The 16606-nt window shown below is 55.1% G+C and overlaps 6 protein-coding genes across 6 annotated transcripts; 2 read left to right on the top strand and 4 right to left on the bottom strand.

The window, feature by feature from the left end:
* Positions 1-15: 15 nt before the first annotated feature.
* H310_06729 (hypothetical protein) lies at positions 16-1736 on the bottom strand. The gene is made up of 3 exons (XM_008871890.1): positions 1683-1736; positions 199-1612; positions 16-151 (listed from the first exon to the last, which is right to left on the bottom strand). The coding sequence occupies exon 2, from the start codon at positions 1601-1603 to the stop codon at positions 335-337; it is 1269 nt and encodes a 422-aa protein (XP_008870112.1). The 5' UTR covers positions 1604-1612; positions 1683-1736; the 3' UTR covers positions 16-151; positions 199-334.
* Positions 1737-4127: 2391 nt separating this feature from the next.
* Positions 4128-4627, bottom strand: H310_06728 (hypothetical protein). Its single transcript, XM_008871889.1, has one exon. It carries the CDS (start codon positions 4525-4527, stop codon positions 4174-4176), a length of 354 nt encoding a protein of 117 aa, XP_008870111.1. The 5' UTR covers positions 4528-4627; the 3' UTR covers positions 4128-4173.
* A 120-nt stretch (positions 4628-4747) lies between these two features.
* On the top strand, positions 4748-5882 carry H310_06727 (hypothetical protein; the record flags this gene model as incomplete). Its single annotated transcript, XM_008871888.1, has 5 exons — positions 4748-4924; positions 4980-5247; positions 5296-5387; positions 5442-5488; positions 5546-5882. The coding sequence occupies 5 exons, from the start codon at positions 4748-4750 to the stop codon at positions 5880-5882; spliced, it is 921 nt and encodes a 306-aa protein (XP_008870110.1).
* Positions 5883-5928: 46 nt separating this feature from the next.
* Positions 5929-12739, bottom strand: H310_06726 (hypothetical protein; the record flags this gene model as incomplete). Its single annotated transcript, XM_008871887.1, has 6 exons — positions 5929-9795; positions 9853-11517; positions 11573-11722; positions 11774-12367; positions 12419-12528; positions 12586-12739. The coding sequence occupies 6 exons, from the start codon at positions 12737-12739 to the stop codon at positions 5929-5931; spliced, it is 6540 nt and encodes a 2179-aa protein (XP_008870109.1).
* A 158-nt stretch (positions 12740-12897) lies between these two features.
* On the top strand, positions 12898-13267 carry H310_06725 (hypothetical protein). The gene is made up of 2 exons (XM_008871886.1): positions 12898-13124; positions 13174-13267. The coding sequence occupies exons 1-2, from the start codon at positions 12914-12916 to the stop codon at positions 13221-13223; spliced, it is 261 nt and encodes an 86-aa protein (XP_008870108.1). The 5' UTR covers positions 12898-12913; the 3' UTR covers positions 13224-13267.
* Positions 13268-14079: 812 nt separating this feature from the next.
* Positions 14080-14986, bottom strand: H310_06724 (hypothetical protein). The gene has a single exon (XM_008871885.1). The coding sequence runs from the start codon at positions 14941-14943 to the stop codon at positions 14293-14295; it is 651 nt and encodes a 216-aa protein (XP_008870107.1). The 5' UTR covers positions 14944-14986; the 3' UTR covers positions 14080-14292.
* Positions 14987-16606: the final 1620 nt, after the last annotated feature.

Genomic DNA, 16606 nt, shown 5'->3' with positions numbered 1-16606 from the left:
AAAATTTGATCAAAAACCGACTAATATTTGCCAAAATGTAGGTATATCTCCAGACAGGCGAAAAACTTGCATGACCCGAACTCGCAACGAAGTGACCGCTTGAATCCCTCTTCTGCGGGGATAAAGCGGCGCGTAAGGTTCCGCCGGGAGCCTGTGTGCATGAGGTCCACGATTGTCCCTTGGATAGAGAGGCAATACCTCCGACAGGGCAAGGAACCATGGATTATCCAAACGACGACGCGTCCACAGTGCGCCAGCATTCTCTGAAGGGACATGGGCACTTGAATAAAATTGGTCAAAACTACGGTGGAATATGAAAACGGGGGGATACACTCTATAGTTCGTCCTTGTCAGACGCGTCGTCGTCCTTGTCCGCGTCTTCCTCGTCGTCCTTCTTGTCCTCGTCGTCCGCATCCTTCTTCGCCTTTTCTTCCGCGTCCTTCTTCGCCTTCTCTTCTTCTTCCTTCTTCTTCGCTTCTTCTTCCTTCTTCTTTCGCTCGTTTTCTTCCACTTCCTTGCGGTGCGCGTTCATCTTGGAAATCTTTTCCAACACCTTGGTCTCGTGCGCGTCCAACGCAGCCTTGTCGTCCGTGACCAAAATGTCATCAAAAAACGTGCCCGACTTGACTTGCCACAGCTCAAACCCAATGACGCCGCAGTCCTTGCACACGTTGTACAAGTCTTCCGACTCGAACCAGTCCGGGTTATCAATTTCGGGGTGCACCCATTCGCCCTTGTAGTCGGGGTTGTCGATGTACTTGGCCTTCCATTCACCCTTGTACTCAGGGTTGTCGATGACGGCAGGTTCCCAGTCACCATCGTCTTCGTCGTCCCAGTCTTCAGGCTTCTTCGCGTCAGGATCCGGGATGGTCTTGGGGATGTCGTCCCAGCCATCAGGCTTCTTGTCGTTGGGGTCAACAATCTTGGCAGCATCCACCCAATCTTCTGGCTTGGACTTGGTGGGGTCCTTGATCTTCTTGGGGGGTTGGAAATCCCAGTTGTCTGCCAAAGTACCAGTCATGGTGTCCTTGCCGTCAATCTTGACGTTGTACTTGTTGTCCTTGGTCAACTCCAAGGTGTACAAGTGGGCGTCCTTGTCCTTCTCGGCCTTGATGTCAGTCTTGTGGTCCAAGTTTTTGCTTTCAGACTCGTTCGGGCGCTTGAAGTTAAAGATCAAGTGGGTCTTGCGAGTGCTGCCGCAAATGTCCGGGCCAAACATGATGTTGTACGGCGAATCGCCGCTGAACGTTTCTTGGTCAGTGTTGGCAGGCGCCAACTTGATGTAGGCGCCACCGCAATCAATGTCTTGTTCAAACTTGACCAAGTACGACAAGTACAGGTCTTTGCCCTTGTTGTTAATGGGCTTCTTCAACTTGGCCGTCGCCGCGTAGAAGCGAGCGTCTTGCTTGGTTTGAAAACCCTTGTCAGAGTCGTCATAGAACACGTCGCCAGCAGTGTGCACGAAGTCCGAGCGTTCAGCAGCAGGCTTGAACGTGGATTGCACCCAGTTGTCCGAGGTGGTGAAGTCTTCGTTGAAGTAGATTTCACCAGTGACGGTGGTGGCGACGGCGACCAAGGCCAGAGCAGACAAAGATTTCACCATGTTGAAGATCTACAGAACGCAAACGCGATATAAGTCTCGGAAGCGCATCAAGTGAGAATTGGCCACCGGCGGCACTTACTCTGGGGAAAGGATATTGAAATGTGACCGTTGTCGGTGTGTCAGGGGCTTTCGGGAATCTTCTCTATCCGGATAATCGGAAATGGCCACGTGTTCACCTCCGATACTCAAACCAAGTCAAAGCCACGTGTCAGGATATTGACGTCCGTGCCCCGGGGTAAGAATGTTTCTTCGTTCTATAATTTAAACAACTTGATTTTGTATCTAATTTTTTCGCAGCAGAAAAGTATGCATTCTACAGAGAGGTATGAACCTCTGGAATTGGATCACACCCCGGGGTACGATCCGATCGAATGACGTGGCAGCTTGTGTGCTACGGGACAACTTGGTTGCTCTCGACATTCCCGAACACCCGAGTTGCCACGTACGGCAACAATCCACTTCACTGGTGGAGATGGGCGGCGCTATGCTGTAGCTCCCATGCTTGTGTGCACTGGTGACACCGTGATTGAGCCACTCGCCGCCATTCATTCTTACTTCCGCCTTCTCTGAAAGTCCCTGACCAGAATCACCCATTCGAGTCGGGTACGGCACGAGAGCTGAGCTGGCTGCCCTTCATCATGGACAAGCTGACGATTGTCCTTGCAAGCGATGTCGAATGAAGCGGAGAGCCGACGGTCTTAGGGTCGCCAAATTGTTGTCGTTGATTGCGATTGCCAAAAGAAGTTATGCAATCCAGGCCTTCTCGGTGTCTTCCGTGCCTGACTGCTACGATGTTTTGGCTTGTTAAACTACGTAGTTTCGCCAATGTTCAACCATCTCAGTCGCATTGGTAGTCACAATATCCCCTCGCCCGCAAAATCCTTCCATGCGATGACTTGCCAACGCGGCCGCGACGTGATGTCGGAGTGTATCAGCCAAATCCACGTCGCCTTTTGCTGATGTAACTCGGCGCGGGTTTTCAATGGATCAACTCCATTTGGACCACACAACCATTTCATCATGCGAATGGAATTCGGAATTTGGTGAATTCGGTGGCTCCTCGTTTGGGTTTGTGTCGACCACCGCGCGATACTCGAAACACATTCCAGCATGGCGAATGAGAAGCACCTCAGTTGCTCACGTTGTGTCCATCAGGAATGCCGCGAGTCAGAGCTTTTAGTAGTATTACGAAACACAATTGCACCTGTCCACGAAGCTATGACAGTGTTCAAGGGTCACGGGCTCTGCCTTGTGGCATTCGTCATGCACAATATAATTGTTGACTCAGTTCTGGACAACCGCCGCATGAAGCTGCTACCAAGCGCCGCCAAGTTCCAAATGGCCCACGAGCTAATTTGTGTTTGACGTCGACTCCAACGACGGACTCTTGAAGGATTGGCGCACTAAACAAAATTCTCGCGCTAGTGAGGTAGAAAGGTTGAAAAAATGAGTTAAAACGCGAATGCTACTGTGGTCGCTACGACCAGCGCTTGGGATATGAGCATGCGCAAGGCACATGCTCTCCAATGTCAGGGGAAATAGTCGAAAGAATCTGCAACGTATTGCACCGAACGTTGCGGAATCGCAACAGGATTCGACGTGCGTCGAGGTGGGGCCACACCACGTTGGAGGCGGCGCATTCCGTATTGGGTCTGGTTGATCATGACATAGTCAGCTCCTTCATCGCCGTCGTCGGAATCGTAGGCAGGCGAAGTTTCACCCGAAGACTTCAAGCATATGTCCATCGATCGGCAGTCGCTCGAGCAGAACGTCGAGCCATCCATCGCTCCACTCAATACAGTGAATCCGTTGGCACAATGGGAGCACGTCTTGCGCATCAAGAACATGGTTGTACTGGAGAATCGAGAGTCCATTCGATCCATCTCCGTGGAGGTTGGTGTCACTTGCGGGGTAGTTGCAGTCGTCATGGCGGCGTTCAAGGTCGATCGAGAGAGCGCGCGGTCGGTGGCAAGTCGCAGCAGGTCCCTGACATGGGAAAATCGAAAATGGCATTACTGTGTTGGATGGAGGAGGAGATAATTCGCTAAACGAGCATATAGGGTCCTCACCTGTCCTATTTTCCTTATACAGTTCTCTGCTTCATATACAAATCACTACCTAAATTGCATTCTCGTTTGTCGCATGTACTTTTCAAGATTGCTTTTCCTATCCAATGGAATTTCTCCTGTGGGAGAGTGCCACACCTTGTCACGAACGGTCGTCGGTTTTTCCTTTTACGTATGTGGTTAAACACGTTTCCACGAGTATAAACGCCGTTCTCGAGTGTTTAAACGTCTTGTTCGGTTCTTTGCCGCCCGAAAAAGCGACGATAGCCGAAGTTCGGTGCATTTCCACGCTCGAGTGATGGTGTGGAAGGATAAGAATGGTCAACGGCGCGCCAGTGCAGCGACGTGCGCGAGCGAGATCTGGTCCCTGGTATGTCTTGATCCCACGAGGACACTATGGTTGGGGAGAGGCATGCATCTCCGCCCATTGGCATCGACATCCAACGGCTCGACGACAGTTCGACGACAAACGGTAAACGGACACATGTAGTATAAGTTAAGTGATCACATTGACGGCGACGGAGTCGACATCGCGCGCGAATTCTTCTTGACAGGAATCTCCATTGGGCTCGACTTCTTTTCTTCAACGGGGGAGTGTGCTGGAGGAGTCCATGGATTGGTGAGGTCGTTGTGGTTGTCGTGGCAGACGGCCTTCGCAGTTGCGAGTTGGATCGCTTTCAAATAGGCTGCTGTCGCGCAGCAGTCGCTGGTGCAGAACACATCCGTGCATGTGTCAGGGGCAATGAAGACGCGGCTGCAGTGGGCACACTTCTTGCGTACGACGCTCTTGAACGGGGTCGAGCGCCGTCGGCTCTCGCGTTGGGCCGTCGGAGTTGGGGGGGTAGCGTGATTCGCCATGGCGCGTCGAGTTTTAGAATGGACGCGTCGCGCATTCTACTTGGATCTCCGGGAGACGCCGATTCAGTGCGCTGTCCGCTCCCACGAGAGAATGTTCCCGACGATTGAGCCACTCGAGTGATGGTGCGATGTCATCCATGACGTGGCACGCTCCCGTTACGTTTCGTCGTTCTCAGCAAACGAGACGAGTTGGACTATAAATAGGGTGCGCATTCTAGCCATGCCGTCGACGGTGCCTGGCGGCGACCTGCTCTTCTGTTGCGGTACGTCGTCGTCGCTGGCACCAAAGAGAGGCCGCCCTCTTCAGCACCATGTCAAGAAGCCTCCCCACGACAGAAAGCAAGCCAAGGGAGCCGCGGTGGTTCTGTCGTCCCCTCGCACCGACGACGACATGGAAGTACGTCCTTCCTTCGTGTAGCTTGTTGTGCGACCGATGGAACTCGTCGGGGTAGAAAATGGTCGATGCGCTGCGGCAGTCGCTGCACCTGACCAAGCCGAGCAGCACCCCGCCGACAACGCTGCCGCACGGCGTCGTCAAGCGCCGCGTGTACCTGTCCCCGCGGGAACGTGTACATAGCTCGACGAGTCGACACAACATGAACGTGCTTGACGCACCCACCGTCGCGGTACGGCCGTTGTCGTCGGACGGCTCTACGCGTGCTGACAAACTCCCGACCATCGCCAAGCAACTGGACAGTTCGAAAGCAACGCGTCCTCCAGGTGCGTCATCGTCGTCGTCCGAGGTGTCCCAACGCACACGATCTGTAGACTCGGATGAAAGAACCGAAGCGTCGTCAAACCAAAGCCCGCCGCTTCCGACGGCAACGACCCATCTCACACAATCCAAATCTGTCGACGAAGTATTACTGCTCGAACACGGTTGGGGTGTCCTGAAGCATGATGTTTCCACGTAGCTTTTATCCAACAACGCCACGGACGGCGCCGCGCTCGACCACTCCAAGTACTTTCTACTGAAACACCGCTAAGCGCATCCCCTCACTCGGTTCGTTCTCGACAGGTCATGCAATGACTTGGAGTCGATTCGCAGCCAGTTAGCATTTGGCGGATTTCACGTTGAGTTCGAAGAGCCCGAGACGGCCGAGGACAGCGCGCCGTCGTCGCCAATGGGTCCATGGCTGAATCAAGTCGACGACGTACAGATCTCGTTGGAGCCGGCAAGCTCGCCCCGCACGCGGCTGCTGTCCTTGTCCGTCGACGCGAGTGGAAGCAAGGATGTCCGTCGTCAAAAGCCTGTCAAGGTCCCGTCCTCACGGAAAAGGACAGCATCCAAGAAGAGATACCCCGTAGGCCGGCCATCGACCTCGGGCGATTTGGCCACTGCGTTGGAATTGTAGCAGTACCACATGCAATTGAAACAAATATTAGGTCAAGTTCGAGCACCTATGACTCGACTTCAGCCGGGTTGATGCGATGCTGCACGTCTTCACTCGAGTCGATCAGCTTGCCCACCGAGAGCGCCCCCGGCAGGGGTTGTGCCTGGTTGTCGTCGTCGTTCTCTTGGTTAGCATCCTCATCTTCGTGATCTTGATCGTCCACCTCGCCAAAGAGCTGCTCCGTGAGCTCCAACACAGTGTGCGCATCCGAGTCGTCCTCTTCGCGTCGTCCCACCGACAGGTCGCCGACGGGGACGTCGCTGCGGAGGAAGCTCCAGATCCACGGTCGCACCCACGCCACTTGATCCTTTACATTGTTTAGGTACGCGATGACGGCAGGCGACTCGCTCGTCAAGCAGAACTCGAGGACGTAGTACGTGTACTGGTGCAACGTACGGTGGTGTTTGAAGTATTCGGCCACTTCCAGCAGCCCGGACTCCGGGGACAGCAGCGCGGCAACTCGAAGTGATGTATGGGCATCGGACACGTCGACAACGGCCGTGAAGATGCTGAACATGGCCTCCAAATGGGTCGCTTTGACTTGATCGAGGACTTCGAGCAGCGCTCGAATCACGATCAACGACACGTCGGCATCGTCGGCCACGACATGGGCAACTACATGCGCCACAAGCTTTTCGAACCCGCACGATACGATGCATGCGAGTCGGGCGAGGAACGATTCGACGTCAGTGGACGGCACGAGCGGCGCTGGCGCGACCTGGACGAGCCGAGTGAGCAGCCGTTGTTCGGCAGGAAAGGTGGCCACTCGTGCCATCGGTTGCATGTACTCTTCGGGACAGTCGTCGACTGTAAAGGACGCGGCAAAATGATGCAGGATATGACACCGCTCAACGAGAAACCGAGCGATGTCCGCCGCCCCCGGTGCGTCGAGAGCAATGGCGGCTTCAAGAAAAGCCGCGACGGGTTGCAATGCTGCTCCGAGTGGCGCGTTGGACAGGACGGTCGACATGCACGATGCTGTGATCTCCATTGTGTCGCGCTGAAAGAACATTGAGATAACATGTTCCAAGAACGTCACGACGATGTCGGCGTCGCCGGTCGCGACGCCATGGCGGACATTTGCGAGCGCCACGTTCCAAAACGTGCTTCGAGTCGATGGCTCTTGGCACAAAAACGTCATGTCGAAGAGCCACGTTCGGCGATGCGAGTAGTCGCCGATGACAACCGGCGCGGACTCGTGCGGCATGATGTCCTCGGTGGCCTGTTGCAGAAACCATGTAGCTATCGACGCCGCAGCGCCGTCGATTCGTTTATCGAGTCCAACTTGGTCAGGTGACGAACGGCCCGAGACGGCTGGCAGGAGCGATGCCAAATCCATGATAGCGCGCAAGAGGGCCGGTTGGTGGTCGATGGGGGTGCCTGGCCACAGCGACAGCAAGAAGCGGAGGTGACCACCATCCATAGCATGCAACAGTCGTGTAAAGTGCCTGTTCTCGGCATCCACGCTGCACTGGAGAGCCATCGCATTCGCCGACATTGGAAGCGTCGTTTGGGGCCGTTCATCCGCGCTGATTCGGTCGTACACGAGCATGTATGCGCTGCGCTTCTTGGACTGTACTACCGACGCATAACTTCGAGTGGCCGGGTCCCATTTCTCAACGACTTCGTCTCCCCCAAAGCACTCGTCGCGAAGCTGCTCGACACTGAACGGCCGAACGACCTGATCGTTGAATTCCCACCACTCGTTCGAGTTGTCTCGGTCTTGGATGAACGAGTAGTAGTGACCCATGTCAGACGTGCCACTGTGAACGACGACGCCCTTGAGGGTGTACCAAGCCTCGTCAGCGCTGTGGCCTCGCTGCAGACTCTCCGCCGTGTACGGCGCCATGTTGAGCTGCGTCGGGAACTCGACGTAGTCATTCAGTTTCACCTTTTCCATCGTGTCGTAGTCGAACTCGAACCGCTTTAGGTGCACGACAAGCGTGTCTGGCAGCGTCTTAAGGCACACGCGCTTGGTGGCGCGCACTTTTTGCTGGACTTGTTCGCAATAGTACGCGTTGTCGCCTTCAAGAGTCTCTCCGTCGACGTAGCTCGCAAGGGACGCCTCGACGCTATGCTTGTGCTGGACGTCGAGGCTCAGGACCACGAATGGCTCCTCGCGCTCGCTCACGTGGCCGTGTTCCGTGATGATTTGGTTGACGAGTTGACCACCAAACCCCAAGGCCCCGATCGTCGCGGTGGGGCTAGCTTTCTTCACGACCGACTCGACACGGTCCAAGAGCATCCCCAAGAACTCGTCCGCATCCATTTGCACCCGCAGGTCCGTCGGTTGACCGTCTAAGTCCCGATGGGACACACAGAACGCTGTCGGGTCGTGCCACCTGCGACTGGTGTGAGCCAGCGACACAAACACCGCTTGCAACTCGGCCACTTCCTCGGCCGCGTGGGACGTCGCGGGGTCGATGGGAGTGGCCAAGATGTGGTCGCGAAACGATGGCAGGTGAAAGAGTTGCTGGAGAAGTGCGTTCATGTAGCAAATGCACCCAGGGTTGTACAAACCGGCATCTGTTGCGCTGTCGCGGGCCTCCTCCCTCGGATTCAAGTTCCATGGTCGCCCGAGCGCATCCAGGACATCACGGACTCGGTCGTGGAACCGATTCAGTCGAGGCGCGATGCTTGACTGCCACACAGACGTCGATGCGGACAAGAGTTGGACGATCTCGGCCGACAATGCCCTCGCGACGGCAGATTTGCAAAGCACGTCGGAGCAATCCGTGTCGTCGCCAAACAAAAACGCATCCAAAAGAGCCTCGACGGTATGTGCCTCAACACAGACCTTCGCTTCGACCAGCAGCTTTATCACGCCGAGGTGCGCCACCAACGTACGGTCAGCCGTGGCCCACGAATCCGTGTTTGGGCGCGACGTGACGAACGCGATATAGCGTTGACAAAAGTTGCTCTGCTGCATCCAAAGCTTCAGGGGTTTGGAGACGTCGTGCGTCAGCAACGCGGCAAGCAACTCGGGCAATTCGTTGGGCAGGGTGGTCGCTCCAACAATCAGCTCACATGTGATGCGCGTCACTTTTGCGTGCAATTCCGCGTGTGGAGCGACAAACGCCACCAACTGCGCACACAAATCCCCGCGAATCGAGACGTGTCGGCTGGTCACGTCGAGGACTAGCTCGGCGACCGCGTCATCCGCCCACTTAGCCATTGCATCCGCACTGACCGTGGCGAAAAGTAGTTGGGTCGCCGCCAACACCACCGCAGTTGATACGAGAGACGCTGAATGGTGTGCCGCTCGCGCCATGGTGATGGCATGCGCTGCTATCCCGTCCAGGGAGATTTGTTGAACGAACGCCGGCAGTGTTGAGTGGGCCAGTGCCACATCGTAGGGCGATTCGGACGTGGATAATGCACGTTCCTCCAGCGTGACAAAGTACCGCAACGTATTGCACAAGAGTGCTAAGCACGTCGCATGCAACGTTTGCGCATAGCCCGTCGCTGGTTTGATGGCGTCCGGCGACGATGCCGCCGACGTCCACTGGAGGTATGTCTTGTACAAGTGCTGCCCCCCGCCCAGTCGGACAAACCGCTCTCGCCACTGCCGGTGGGGTATGTGGTGGAGAGTCGTTGCATCCGTCGTCAGCGGCTTCAAGAGGGCTTCGACAAGGCGCAGGCCGTACAGAAACCGAGGGATGTTGGACGTGTCCAGAAGGGACTCCCATGACACTGCCGACGTGCGCGAGTCCCGCAGGACGACCATGTGGTGCAACAGCGCACGGTTCGAAGGCAGTCGACAGAGGAGCTCCCAAGCCCGCTCCGAGGTGTCGCCCGGCCAGTCCAGGATCGAGAACAGCGCGTCAAAGAATCGCGTGTGGTTCACCACCGTCGCTGGCACCGTGCCAAATGCCTATTGTCATCATGTCAATTCACGTCAAGGCACAATGATGCAGCGACGTCACCGTACCATGGTCTGAGGGGCCGGAGCGCCTCCGCCATCCTTCATCGCCATGGCCATTTGTTCCGAAGTCAGCGGGTGCACTCGCGCCGGTCGGTGTATCTCCATCCGCTGAAGGGACGCCGTACGATCGTTGGCGCTGCTGGCAGCTTGTACTGCTGTGGGCTCGTACTCCATTAAGACAGCTGAGACGTCCGTGTCGTGCAGATCGGGGCCTTGCGTCGGGGATACTGGAGGCGTCCACTGCAAGTTGGCTCGTTTCAACTTTGCCGGAGACAGCTGTGGTTGAGGCAACGACGACCCAGAGCACGAGGCAACTTTCATCGGAGACGGCAGCACCCTCAGGTCGGCCTCATCGCTTCCGGCCTTGTCTCCGCACGACTCCAAGAAGAATCGCAGCAAGTCGAGGCAACGGTTCACTTGCAGGGTACCTCCTTCGGTCGCCGCGCCTTGCGCTTTGGCAGCGAGGAAAAATCCAATAGCTGTGTCGACAAACGTTTGCTTTGCTGCTTGCTGGGACGACGCAACAACGTCCAAGTGGTACCCGACCAGTTTTGAAATCGTCTCTTCCGCTACAGTAGTGTCGGACGCATGAACGGCCAGGTGCCAGAGCTGCGGGAGGCCCTCCAACGACTGCATGGACGTACAAAGGACACGACAGTCGGTGTCGAGGCATCCGCTGGCCACGTTGACTTTGCCAAACAACACGTGAAAGCACTCCACTGCATCTTGGGTCACCAATGGCCCATGGAGCAGTTGAAACTTTGACAATAGATGCATTTGCAGCGGCAGCGACAGTAGCATGCGCCCGTGGCTCTGTGGCACGAGGTTGTCACACAGCCGAACCCATTGGAAGAAGAGCGACGACTCGTCGGGGGACGCTGCGTGCGTCAGCACACAATGGTCCCACAGCGCGTCCAAACTCGTGGACGTCAGCGTCACCCCATCACCAGCTTCATTTGACGAGACGAGGATCCAGCTGCTGTGTAGCGCCAGCAAGCGCCGCTTGATTTGATCCACGTGGTGGGCGCCGGTCCATGGCGTCTGCTTGTACGCAGCCAACTCGTCCACCAACCTGACCAGAAACGCGACATTCATGTGGTGTCGGTGTTCCGGCAGCAGCTCGATCGCGTGGCCTTCCGACATCAATCGACTTAATTGCGATAAAAAGCGAAGCGCGACCGCCCCGTCCTCGTCCGTCCGTCGCATCAGCAACTGGACACAATTCACCAGCAACGTGCTGAGCAACGCCTGATCTTGCACGACGAGTTCGTCGAGCAGCGCCAACGCCGCTTCCATGTTGTGGTCGTCCATGCACTTGTTGGCCTTCAGCGCCGACCACAGCCACGGCACGACTCTACTCAAATGGCCCGACGAGGCCAACACATTAAGTGTCGCCAATGCATGGGTCTCGAGCTGGGTCAAGGCTCCAACCAGATTAAACACGTAATCAATCAAATGCTCCTGGTCCGATACATGCACCATCACGTCCAGAAAGAGCTCATGGACGGCGGCCAAAATGGCAGCGTGGCGGCGCGAGTCGATGCATATCGCCCACAGACTCGACATGTGGGATGGCAGGAGAAGTCTGTGGCGGGCAAAAAAGTCATAGACTGTCGCTCCTCGCTTCACCAGCTCGGGGTGTATGGCTTCGCCCAATAGATCGTCCAGCACCTAAATGGCCGTCCATTGTCAGCCCAAACGCATAAGGCACCACCCAACTCGGTACCATGTTTGTTTCGAGCCAGCCGACGACATGCTGCGGGCTCCACGCAGCAGTCGCTGGGGCATTTGCCAACTGCTTGAGGGAATTGTTCAAATCCGATAGACCATTGATACGGCGCTCAAGCGTTCGGCCACGGAGCCCTTGCAGCGCCATCTGTGGTCGAGATGGCGTTTTGAGATGGAGTCGAGAGCGAGGGGCACGCACCTCCAGACGAACTTCGTTGACGAGGACAAGGCTCGACCGACGCGGAGGTTCATGGGACTTGTCGACCCGTGCGGCCAGCTGCACCACCACTTCGTCCAACTCGTGGAGGTACTCTCGAGAATTAGCCGTCCGGCGGATGTAGTGGCAGAGAGCTGTCGTCAAGTCATCCAGGAAGCGAATGGCAAACGCGTCGGTGAACAAATCTACGGCGACGGCGATGGCTTTGAGTGCGCAGACAAGAGCATCGAATGAAAACGAGTCGGCCATTCGATTTCCTTGGCGGTTGTCGTCGTCATTGTTGTTGTTTTCAGAGATGGGCGTGTTGGCGAGGTCATCCAATGCCATGTGAACGTCAATGTTACACAGGAGGACGTGGAATCCCCCTTGGTCGCCGAAGAAATTGATATTCTGAAGGACGTCGGGGTGCACTTGCGTTGACGTGGACGCTGCGTAGTCTTGCGTAGCGTCGGCCGCGGGCGAAGCAGGAAGCCGACCCTTATAGAATAGGCGGTGGTGGTCAAAGATGCGATGAATGGTGGGGATCATGGATGGGTCGCCTTCTCGAAGACGCTGAACAGCACATTCCAATGCAAACTAGAAGTGATAACACGTTGATGAACGTGTACGCTGGTCATAGTGAGGTACCTGAAGGAACTCGTTCACAGGGACAGCACAATCGCCTTCAAACGGTCGGGCGAGTAGTACTTGGACGAAATGTGGCATGTAATCGGTGACAAGACGATCCAGAACTTCACCTACGCCAATGACAGCTGAATCGCCACCACAATCTTTCATCAGGCCAGCAGTCGTACCCTGCATGGCCTCGGACGTAACGACTTCGAGGATGGCTGCGAGGTAGTCTGACGGATCGGCCACGGACGACAGCTCCTGCGCGATCAGGGCGCATGTCGTGTCCATGTCGTCCATGATGTCGTGACACAGCGCGACGAAGTCATCCGCATGCATGCTGGGGCAACTCAAGCTGTGAGTGACCCGACTGGTGGCCACGGGCGGTTTCATCCTCCGGATACAACAAATCACGCATACTAGCTCCAAGTTCCCGCAACGGCCGCTGTCCCGACGTATCCGGATGAAACGGCGCACTGTTACGCTGAGAAGCGACAGGCCAAATCCGCAACGATGGACCCGAGCCTGTACCGCGACCTCCAGCAAAAGTACGCGAAGGAGAACCTGGATGGTCTAGATATCTCGCAGGCGACAGCTTCCGTCTTTCACAACACGTCGTCGATGTCGTTGCCGTCGAGGCCGTTGGACATTTGCAAGCAATGCCATGGTCAGCGCATCGAAAAAGTGCCGTACAACTTCATGGTGTTGGAAAGGACGTGCACAGGTTCGTGTGAGAGAGATGGGGTGGAAATTGTACTCACTTGGGATTGTAGCATGCGACGGCGAAGGAGTGATCGAGCGCAAGCTCCCGACATCACAGTAGGCAGCTGTAAACCTTCGATCAACATGAACATGTGTGGTCGTGTGGTTCTGCTGGCCTGTCAATATAGACCGCACAGTCTCGCACACGCGAGTTGCCATCGGCACTTTCCAGTCGTCGCTCGATCGATCATTTCCCAACTCACCTTGCCGCCGCGGTGTGTCCAACCTCTGGCATGTCCTTCCTGCACGTTCCTGACGACACAGCCGCGACGTATCCATCCTCCGACGACTTCACTGGCGAAGAACTGAGTCTGCTTTGCGCAATCCTTGTGCCTTCCACATCAGACCTGCCAGCGTCGACATATCCGCCATGCTCGTCCGTCTCGTCGGTTGCGTGTGACGATCTACTCTACTTGGACCAAGTCGACCTTCCACCAAGTGTGCTATTCCCCACCCCAAGTGGGAGCGACGACTCAAAGAAGCCAATTCATTGCTCGATCCCCGGTACGTAGTTGACCAAGTTGTTGAAAAACCCGAGTTTAGAAACGCATAGATTGCCCGAAGCGAGTTCGCTCCCGAGGATTGTGCAAATCGCATGGCGGAGGTCGACGTTGTTCGGTGGCAGGTGGGTGTGACCAAAGGTCTGTTTCATGGTCTTGATGGAGAAGTAGGATGCATCAAGAGCAGCCAGGGCCATGGCCTGTGCATCCGACATGGTGGCGGCCGGCGTTGTGGTGTCGAAGGGTGTTCCCGTGGTGCCCAATCGAATGGCAAGTGCAAAAACCACGGCGGAGGAATCCGGTGCCGGCAACCTGGATGCTCCAAATCGAGTCAAGGCGCTGGGTATGTGTTTGCGCTGTTATGGACGAAGGCCCACGAGCGGATTATATAGGTATTGCCGAACCCACGGAGGTGGCAAGCTGTGCAAGTACCCTGGATGCAAGAAGGGAAGCCAGCGAAAGGGCTACTGCGCCACACACGGCCACAACGTGTCCTCAGTTGCGAGCGCAGACTCGTCTTTTGAGACGTATCTACTATAAGCTTCCCAGACTAAGGATAATGCAAATGACATGAACAGCATGGGACAACAACTGAGGATTTCTCTTCCTTGAGCACGTGGTAGCACACGTTTAGACGCGGCTACCGTAGCTGGTGCTGCTGTTGTTGGCAGCGGCGTTGGACGCTTGTGCGAACGCATAGCTGGTAGCTTGCTTGGCAATGTTGGGGTTGTTCTGGAGGAACGTGGTTGCTTCTTGGGTCGCGGGAGCATACCCGACGGTCGGATCAGACGACGACGAGAGGTTGCCCGACGCGAATTCAGGGTGCTTGTACATGATCCAGAAGTTCAGGAACGCATTGGCGCACATAACGATCCCAGCCAAGTACCCCAATCCGCCGCCAGTCCCAAAGTCCATGAACCCGATGAAGAAAATGAACCGGGCGCGGCCATGGTAAGAGTACAGGAACCCAAAGTTTTCACGAATTTTGGGTTCCAAGCTCGACAAGCGGCATTCAAAGAGGAGAAAGAGCACACCGAACAAAATCACGTACAGGGACACGAACACTGCCGTGATGTTGAGCGTGACGATAGACGCCAAGCCGGAAATGCCCGCGAACACTTGCAAGATGCAACACAGCATATTGCCCACGCGCATGTACCGGAGCAGCTTCGGCGTTTCAATCTTGTCTACGTTGCGGATGCGATCAATGACAGTCGTCTTGCCGCCGTTCGCGGGCTTGTTGAGCGAGTCGCTTGAGATGCTTCCCATCGGCTTGGACATGGCGAAATCGTCGAAGAGGTCAATAACTGCGCCTCGGTCGACCCAACTGGCTTCGATTTTATATTTTTTCTCCCTCTTCTGAAGTTTGCATATATTTTTATTGTCGAAAAGTTTGTCGAATGATTGAACACTTATGCGGAATACTCCGGATAATTATTTGTTCAAACGGTGAGATGGCGTTAACATTCACCAGCACTGTAGCGGATGATCGACCGTCGCTTAAGATGGCTGGTGCTGGGCTAGAACCTGCAGAATGAACGAAATACCGTCCAAGCGTAGCTTCAAAGCGGGTAGGATGCTTGCAACCTCCGCTTGAAACGTCTCGTCGGCTCCGAGATGTCCCATCATTGCCCATTCGAGCCTCTCTACGAGCTGAAGGTGTCTCGTGTGCATATCGACTCGATGCTGCACGAAGTCTAGTGGGAGGTCGATCCCTGCTTCCATGGATACATAAGCTTCGTCGATGAGGTCTGCCACTTCAGCGTTGAACGTGTCTAGGGAATTGAGATGGACCAACAGTAGTCGTCTTGCAGTTGCTAGAATCGCCGCCATCGCGCTATCGGAAACGCGCGAGTCACGACGAGGAGGCATTTGCGTATGGCAGCAAAGTAGCATCTCATGTAAAGCCCTCCCATAGCTGCCTATCTTCGCCTTCTACATTCGTGTCTGACTGTGAAGAGGGGAAAACTATTGTGCGGTCCGGAATTCGAACCCAAGGCATACTTATCGATCCTTTTCGGACAATTTATTACAGTGCTGGCCAAAAGTGGAAGGGACACTTGCGATTTTACAACCGATTTTCATCTCTTTGTCCAATTGCTGCGCAGTGAGGCTCGGACTGAGCCAATTGAAAAGCAGACCAAGTAAATAGTTTTAAATATCACAGACGATGTATAGAAGCCGAGAAAATCGAAAAAAATTGATATGACTGGACTCAAACGTGGTCAAAAGTGAAAGGTACACTTCACAAATCCCCACGTAGCACAAAGACTAAGGGGTTTAGTCGCCCGGCAATCAACATGTAAGTTTGAAATACTCATACGAATCCATAACAATGCGTTATTAGATGCCAAAAGGTGCGCTCCTCACTCCAGAGGAACTGGCTTTTCGTGCCGCAAAATGGTCGATTCGACGAATCGCTCGTGAGCTTTTGTCCAAAAACTCTGTATGTGCCTTTCTCAAGTCTCCCGATACGTATGGAACAAAAAGACGCTCTGGAAGGCCTCCAAAGCTTAACGAAAGAGATGTTCGCCGAGTTCTGCGTCAAGCCAGCCAAGGAAAATCGAGTTCAAGCAGGATTCAATTTGATCTAAACCTTAAAGTTTCTGCTCGTTCTGTTCGTCGAATTCTCAAGAAGTCCAAACGATTCAAGTACAAGAAGCGCAAGCCTTCGTCTCGACTCACCTAGGCCCACAAAGTTGCACGAGTGAAATGGGCTGAAAGTCATGTCGACCTTGGCCTCGGATGGAACAATAGAGAGGTTCTGAAGCAATTCCACATCCACATCCATAGCGAAATCTCTGCCAAATGTCGTACTGTGGATCATGTGCGGAATCGACCAAAGTTTTGGTTTGGAGCCGACGACACCACATCCATACATTTCTTCCGGTTACATGTTCCGGATACATGTTGATATCAATGATTTGGCGGGCTGCCGCCAAAA

The sequence above is a fragment of the Aphanomyces invadans genome, assembly GCF_000520115.1.
Source record: "Aphanomyces invadans strain NJM9701 unplaced genomic scaffold supercont1.12, whole genome shotgun sequence".
Lineage (NCBI taxonomy): Eukaryota > Oomycota > Saprolegniomycetes > Saprolegniales > Verrucalvaceae > Aphanomyces > Aphanomyces invadans.
Note: the sequence above shows the minus strand (reverse complement) of the source record. Positions and strands in the feature narration are given on the sequence as shown.

Bases quoted from the DNA above. Each gene is read 5' to 3' on its own strand.
- H310_06724 (XM_008871885.1), bottom strand. From the start codon at position 14,943: ATGTCCAAGCCGATGGGAAGCATCTCAAGCGACTCGCTCAACAAGCCC.
- H310_06728 (XM_008871889.1), bottom strand. From the start codon at position 4,527: ATGGCGAATCACGCTACCCCCCCAACTCCGACGGCCCAACGCGAGAGC.
- H310_06725 (XM_008871886.1), top strand. From the start codon at position 12,914: ATGGACCCGAGCCTGTACCGCGACCTCCAGCAAAAGTACGCGAAGGAG. The intron at 13,125-13,173 runs GTTCGTGTGAGA...TTGGGATTGTAG, and splicing joins GTTGGAAAGGACGTGCACAG to CATGCGACGGCGAAGGAGTG.
- H310_06729 (XM_008871890.1), bottom strand. From the start codon at position 1,603: ATGGTGAAATCTTTGTCTGCTCTGGCCTTGGTCGCCGTCGCCACCACC.